General features: G+C 40.7%; 1 protein-coding gene across 6 annotated transcripts in view; it reads right to left on the bottom strand.

The window, feature by feature from the left end:
• Positions 1 to 3013: 3013 nt before the first annotated feature.
• LOC308107010 (unconventional myosin-Ic-like) overlaps positions 3014 to 7994 on the bottom strand; it is a 67133-nt gene continuing 62152 nt past the window's right edge. For all 6 annotated transcript variants that reach the window (XM_080459091.1, XM_080459096.1, XM_080459095.1 and 3 more), the window contains 5 exons: positions 7825 to 7960; positions 6204 to 6274; positions 6019 to 6116; positions 5318 to 5417; positions 3014 to 4393 (listed from right to left, as the gene is read on the bottom strand). In XM_080459091.1, coding sequence (XP_080315217.1) covers positions 4367 to 4393; positions 5318 to 5417; positions 6019 to 6116; positions 6204 to 6274; positions 7825 to 7960 — 432 coding nt within the window. In that variant the 3' untranslated portion in view covers positions 3014 to 4366. The remainder of the gene's footprint in view (positions 4394 to 5317; positions 5418 to 6018; positions 6117 to 6203; positions 6275 to 7824; positions 7961 to 7994) is intronic.

Below are 7994 nucleotides of genomic sequence, written 5' to 3'. Positions count from 1 at the left end.
AGGTTCTCCGTCGTTCCTGGACTTTTTAAATGGCAGCTTGGAAAAAATGACCGTCTTCATATTACTGGACAGGTGGAACTCCTGTGACGAAGCGTCACGGCATCCACACGAGAACACAGCAGGAGGTAGCAGAGCTTCAACGTCTGACTTTCAGTGATGGACACGCTAAAGCTTGAAATATGAAGTCGATATTCTGAACTCGGTCCCAGATTAGAACCACGTTCAGGAGCTTCACTCTGACGGCTCCGGACCCAATCCTTCACGCTGTCATCCGATCAACCGAAAAGCAGCAGAAGCATCCGACTCCACTTCCGATGTTACTTTTTTTTTTGCTCTTCATCCGTTGTTCCTGTTCCTCTACGAATGAAGCATGACCCTCCCGTAGAGCCGACGGGCAAACAAAACGCGCCGCTCTTTGTTTAGAGGAAGTGCTACCCGGCCTGCAACACCTTTGTTTAAATATTTACCGACGCGGAACATTGTTTGTCTCAAACAAGTTTCATGTTGTTATTTTTACTTCCTGTTGCAACAAAACCCGTCCCACGATTGTTCTACCTCCGCGCATCATTTTAGCAGAAGAGCGCATTAGCAGCGTTTCAGCAAAGGAGAGTTTTGCCCAGTTTCCACGGCGACGGGGCGTTTTTCCAAAAAGTTCCACCTTGGGAGACGTTTTTTAGTGGCTCCATTTTCACGTAAATCCACATTTAACCTTTCCCTTGTCTCGCTTCTGTAATTTATTTCTCTCTTTTTTTTTAAAAAGACACTTAGCGTTAACATTTAAAATTGTGTTTAAAACTACCGCCCGTCATCCGTGATTCAGCGTCCTCCTCCCAAACAAACACTTAAAGGTTATTTAGTGACTCCGAGCTGCTTGGAAATGTGGACGGGGTGTGTTCGGAATGACTTCGCCCCCGTCACAACCACAAATCGGACAAAACGCTCGAGAAGATGGACGGACGTGTCCACAGAGCAGCTTCATCGTCTCATTGACTCGGTTTTCTCCTGGAAAATAAAACCTAAGAAATAAAGTCTCATCAAACACGTCTGTTTTAATTACCCTCAGCTTTAGGTTTTACTTCCTTTTCCAAAAACTGCAGATTAGAAGTGATTATGAGTTTTTTGTGTGTGTGTGTGTGTGTGTGTGTGTGTGTGTGTGTGTGTGTGTGTGTGTGTGTGTGTGTGTGTGTGTGTGTGTGTGTGTGTGTCTCTGTGGCTCCGCCCCCTGCTGGGGCGAGTGTAAGTTAGTGTAAAAATGTTCACACAAAAAAAACCAAGCAGCAGACCTGGATCAATACGCAGTGTTGTCCTAAAGTGACCTCACTCCATGTGCGTCACCTCACTGAGACTCTTAAAATCACTCTGGACAAACCCGCCAAAGCAAAAGCTCAGCAAACACACACACACGCACACCCACACATACACACATATACTCATACACACACTCATTATTCCCATCAGAAATGTCCTGTTCTAAAGATTACATTACAAAACGTGTGTGTGTGTGTGTGTGTGTGTGTGTTTTTGGGGGGAAGCAATTTCAGTGATTCAGTGACGTAAAACAAAAAAAAAGAAAATGCAATAACACCACTGCAGGCGAATATTTTGCTGACTCAGCATGTCTGCATTTCAAAAGTTGTCAGATTTCCAATAATTATTGAAACTTTTATTTTTTAGATTCTTTCCTGTGGAAAAAAAAAAATCATCTGCAACATTATTAAATGTTAAATGATTTTCAAAGTGCTCTTTGGCAACATACTTGGACATGAAGATGAAAGACTTTCACTTAGTGACGAAAATAAAACAATAAAAAAAAAAAAAAAACTCCACAGCAGTTTTTTTTTTTTTAACTTTTTATTAATTTTTTTCCCCAAATCTTAGGTATCTTATTTACTTAGTGTGTTGGCATAATTATACATTGGTTTGGTGCGTACAGTGAGCCAGGGCTGATAGAGGGGTGCGTTACTCGGTTTGAACGAAGCTTCTACAACAGGAGGAGGTTAGCGGTGACGGAAACGGAGGCTTCGCTCTCAGACCGCCGTCCAACAAAAAAAGGCACAACATAAACGCGTTTCAGCTGAAAGCTCTTTGTCTCAGTGAACGTCTCACGTCATCAAACCGCAGCCTGATCTTTCATTTACCCCTCAAACTGTACACGTCTCCTGGAAACTAGAGCGTCGAACAATCAGGGACCAATGGTCTTTGGCTGATGCTAGCGTTGGCGGCGCGGAGAAAACAAACAAAAACAAGAAGAATAAAAATAAAACAAAGTACTGGGAAACATTTCGCAGCTCCTCTCAAAAGTTCTTCCGGACATTTCTTTTGTCTTTTGTCAAACGTTTGGTCTCGTCTGCAGGGGTGGAGGCGAGTTAGAGGGCCGAGGTCAGGCAGAGAAAAGGCCTTGAAGGAAGAACACGAAACACTGCAAAGCCTCAAAACTACAAAAACAGACAAGAACTTTTTATTAGTTGTTTTTTCCCCCCCAAAAAAATTCTTTTCTTGTGATTTGATCACATTTTTACGGTTGAATGCGTTTTAGTGAGCTAGCCTCGCATCAAAAGTCACGCTGTGATGGTGAACATACTTAAAATTGCACTTGTCTTTCGAAAACTTATTCGGGCTTTGAAGAAAGATTAAATTAAATTCCAAAATGTTTGATTAATTTGCACCGCTATCCGCTGAAACAAATGAAAACATTTGGAGTTTTATTTAAAAAAAAAAATATATATATATTTATTTCAGGGACCCATTCCTGCTCCTGATGCATGCAATACCACGTGTGAGCACTGGGCGGCAGTAATGAGTCGGGTTACTCTTTTAGAAGTATTTTATGAAGAAAATGTGCTCCAGTGTTTCCAAAACACTGACACTCTTTACAACATGTCAGCCGATGGAAACAGCAAAAAAGTTAGATTATGAAATTTATTTTTTTGTTGTTTTTACGCTAAATTCGTTTTTAGTGTTCCAACTAATGTTCTTTGCTAAGAGCTGTTTTAAGAAATTAAAAATAAACGTCATGATTTGTTTGTTTGCCATTAGCAGACAGGTTGAAGGTAACTTGCATATTTCAAATTGTGTGAGGTTTTTTTTTTTTGTGTGTTTTTTTTTGCACGTAAGCTGAATAATTTACATACTGCGACTTAAAAATGCAACAGACTGCTCGTGTCTTGTTCTGGTGAGTTTTGGCGGTTTTCCGTTAGCCTGTATTTTGCTAAAACCTTTAACGACGCACATATCTACATTCCTTTATAGCGACACAGTAGACAAACGACTCGCTGCACCACCTTGTGGCACAAAATGGAATTACAGGAACTGGATAGGCCGCGATAAAGTTAACTGAAACAGAACATATACACGTATTGATAACTGATCTTTAAATTGGTTTAAAACAATTGAAATTAAAAAAACTAAATAAAACTTAAAATCCTGCATGTGGTACCTTTAAAGCTGAATTTGAGAGGCTTTAATCTAAAGATTTCAGACATTAAATCAGAAGGTTTATTACTTTGAAAAGACGCGAGCGAGTCTCAGAAATATTGACGGTTCTTAGTCCAACGCAGTGAAAAGACAGACTTCTGAAGACGCAGACGAACGAGACGCTGTTGGATGGAAGCCGGGACGGGTTTGGATCTACCGTGCAGCGTCGTAGTTCTTAAAGAACACTTCACTGTCCGCAGGATCTTGGGGGGGGGGGGGGGGGAAGGCACAAGCTGCATCACGTCCTCCACCTCCTCACTTTTTCTCTTCTACGTACTTGGTTCCTTCCTTTACAGTTTCCCTCGCCAACACAGGAGTGGGACATGCACTCGGTAGTGGTGGCGGGTTTGGTCGTCCCCGCTGCCACACCGAGACATTTTCAGTCACGACAGGAAAAAAATAAAAATAAAGAGGAAAACGTAAAAAGCTAACCCTAACTCCAATCAACAACTACCACCTTTCTTCTTCTTCTGCTCACTCATCATTTCCTTGGTCATGTTCCCAGGTAAAGCACAAAAAAAACACGCAGTGACCAAAAAAAGAAAAATAAACACAAATTAACGCACCAAAAATATCTGTTATTCCTTGGCCTCATATATAAAATCAGAATATTCAAACAGCAACAGTATTAATCCCAAAAATATTATATATAAACATAAATATATCAATTAGTTTGCTGGATTTTTCTTTGTGTTTTTTTTTTTTTTTTTCTTTTTCTCTCTTTTTTTTTTTTTAATTGGAAGCACATGCCACTGAAGTAGTGACAGCTGGCGTCTGATTGGCTTAGGCAGAGCAGGTCTGCAGTCGTGTGATTGGAGGATGGGAGCGGTTGGGGGGGGGGGGGGTGGGGGTCCAGAGAGGGTGCCCAGGGGGTCGTGGGTCAGAGTGGCCATCATCTGGAGTTGAGTCTGGGAGCCGTCTGGATGAATGCCGAGAGGAGAAACAACAGAGGAGGTTAAAATCAGAAAATAGGAGAATGTACATAAATCAACAGGTAATATCGCTAAATACCAAACAGTACAATACAAATAGCCTGTGGAAAAATAAAGAATTTACAAAAAAAAAAATTCTCGCAATCAGTCAAATTATTTAAATCAGATGTTATATGAAGGCTGCACTACACTTTATGGCCACTTGGGGCAGTGCAGTAAAATCCTGTACTGTGGCCTTTACTTAAACCCATTATGTGACACATGCCCATATATGGTAAAAAAGGGCGGCAGTTATATTCAGAGTTCGAAAATATAAATCAATATAGGGAGAAATTCTTTTTTACGCTAATCAATAACAAATTTATTACAAATCAGAAGATATTTCAAAGTAGTTTTATTCAAGGTTAAAAATTTCGATTTTTTATTTTGCTGAATATGAAGGAAATGAATATTCTTTTTTTGTTTCTAAACTACAAATGGTGAAATCTGTGTGATTTGAGTCCGTTACATTAGAATTGAATGTAGAATTTGCATGAAGGTTCATCTTTATATTCACTTTAAAATCTGAGAACTAAAATGTTTAAAGTACACATACTTTACTAAGTGTCCTACTGAGTGTTAAACAGTTTATTATATCACATTACTGTCAAAAACAGCCTGCATTCGACTGTCTTGGTAATTTGACACCAGCCTCGTAATCTTACTGTGTATGACTGTTTGTGAAAAACTTTAGCTGATATTGGCATTTTAAAAAGTTCATCAAGTTTACAATGAGCTCAGAACCGAAAAAAGACATTAAGACATACTGGAGAGTTGAACGTCAGGTTTTTGACTTGAATCGTGTCATTTTGTCCTAAAAAGTGTCTGAAGAGTTGCAGGAGGAGGAAATCAGGCCGATTCCGTCCACTCACCACAGACAAGTGTCCGTTCTTGGCCTTGGCCACCAGCAGTTCTGATCCGGGCGTGAAGTCGATGATCCCTTCCTTCCCCTGTCCCGCTGTAAACTTTATACTGCAGGGGGAACAAACAGGGCAGTTAGCGGGGCGGGGCGGGGGGGGCGGGGGCAGTTCTGCACATGTACATTTATTGACATTTTGTACACCATCATCTGCATACAGGGGGACGAACTTCTTACATGCAGATATTCTGCACGACTAAAAAAAAGACCGTTTGAATGAGCTTAAACTATTAAATTGTACTGTTCTCTCAGTGCATGCATGTCTAGTAAACACAGCACCCCCTACTGGCCCAACATGCAAACTGCAGCTTGTTTTGCACATAGTGATAGTTATGGAAATGTTGCCATCAGAATTTGTCATTTTCTTTTTTTATTGAATGAAGATTTAAAAACGAGTCCGTCTCCAGTCTGATTTGCTTGTCAAACGGTGCGAACGAGAAACTTCAATTAAAAGCACCGGACGACTTCTGAGTTCTACAAAGGTCAAGGTTTTCTTGTTCAAGGGTTTTTGCCCCTTTGTGATTTCTTGGCGAGGCCCTAGAGGAGGACCCAGACCTCAGGTTGGACACCACTGCCCGGTTTCAAAACTCTCTTTTCCCACGATTCACTGAGCAGCAGCAGAGTATTTCCTGAAACTCTGTGTCGGCGCCTCACCTGCCCTGGTTGATGTTAACGCTGTTGACTTTGTCTCCACAGATGGCGATTTTCGTCAAAGTCTCGATGACGTGGTCGCTCTGCAGGACCACGTCTCCCTGCGAGGAGACACACACTCCAGGTCAAAACTGCACAGGCAAGACAAAAGGAGACAAAGTGGACTTCCTCCATTCGGCGGGCTTCACCTTCTGCTTGTTGTCGTCACTGGGAACGTGCAGGACGAACAGGCCGTCGCTCAGGGAGCTCACCGAGATGCCTGCAGAGGAGACGCAGAACAAAAACTTAAAAAAAAATGAGAACGTGTGAAAGAAGCTGAATAAAACCACACTGGACATGACGCCTCATTTTCTTTTATTTTCCTAATCTAATTTTATTTTTTATAATTTCTCTCTTAATAACAAAGTGAGGTGATTCTATTTTTATGTATTCAACCTCCTCAGTGCTTTAAGTGGGAAACAATAAGTGCCGGTATTCCCCTTGATGACTTGCAAATATGAGACAAAAAAAACCACCATGATATTTATTGGCACCACAGACATTCTGGGCAGCAGGAGCTCAGTGTAAAATAGTGTGAGATTAGTAGTTTGAGATTTAAAAAAATTATAAAAAAAACTATTATAATAAATACATGTTGTAAGTAATTGAATATTTATTTAAATATTGGCAGATATATTTTCAAATTCCCTGAAAAAAAAATCAAAGGAAGGAATGAGAAAGCGAGCGACACACCATCCTCAATAAGTACAGATATACTACACTATATTTCATTGTGGGATTTTTTCTTGTGTCAGCCAGTAAAGTATTACGTGTATTGGGTGTAATTTAAATGTGTGATTGTGAAAAATCGTGCAGAGTACACTATTTAAAAAAAACTAATGAACATAAGCTGCACCCACCAAATTCAAAAATAAATAAATACATCAGTACATGTACAGTTTAGGCGCTACAGGTGACCACGTTGTAACAGGGCATGAAATTCACTGTGGGACTGCGTTAGTTGTTTTGTCATGAGAACAAACAGATTTTAAACGCAGTTTCAGTGGCGGGCCGACGGATGGGAGGGAGAGGAACAGAGAGGGAAAGTGAATTACTGCAAAAATACACAAATACTGAGGGTTTGATCTCCGGTCATAAAGGATTTGCCGATTGAGAGATTTTCCTCCGAGGACGACGATCCCCACGGAGTGCAGCCACGGAGCGCAGCGGGAAAAAGTAGCAGATTATAGTCCGGAAATTACAGAAAGTTCCGTGACGGCCGACAAAAGTCCCGGTACGCTGAGGGGTGAGATTTAAAAGGTGCGTACCGGTTCACTTACTGCACCGATCCTCCTTTTTAAACTGTGAATCAATTTGTGCAACTTTTGGAAATGTATTAATATTATCAAAGAATATTCATTGTTTTCCATAGAAACTTTTAACAAATTATTCCTGTTTTTTTGATCAGATTAGACTGAGTTGTTGTTTCGTCAGTGAAAATTAAAACATTACAACTTAAAATTTGTAATTGTGATAAATCTCGTTGATCGATCTGAAAAATGTTCATATTTTATTGTCATTACATCAATAAAAAAAGCTTTAAGAATAAAATGGAAAAATGCTTGAATTAGTTCAGTTTATCTGGAATAAACTGAAAATAAATGAAAGTTTTACTGCGAATCTGAACATTTTGGTTGGATTCTACATTTTTTAAGACTAAATTAAATTGTTTATTTGTCGTTAAACCAGCAAACTTCAGCTTCACTTCTGTCCCGACACAAACATTTCCCTCGTCGCTGTTGAAACCTGGATAAGAAAGCGTCTCCGGACCTTTGAGGGCAGAGTAGTCGATGCGCTGCTTGAGTTTTCCCTCCTCTGCGATGACCATGGCGTTCCCGGTCAGCACCAGCTGCCGCGGTCGAGCTTTGTAGCCCTTCCTGTCGTACTTGGTGACGGGGACGGCGTACTGCGGGCGAAAAACCGACACGCTGACGACACCC

The sequence above is a fragment of the Lipophrys pholis genome (genome assembly GCF_963383615.2).
Source record: "Lipophrys pholis genome assembly, chromosome: 3".
Lineage (NCBI taxonomy): Eukaryota > Metazoa > Chordata > Actinopteri > Blenniiformes > Blenniidae > Lipophrys > Lipophrys pholis.
The sequence above is the reverse complement of the archived record's forward strand: the minus strand, read 5'-3'. Positions and strand labels throughout refer to the sequence as shown.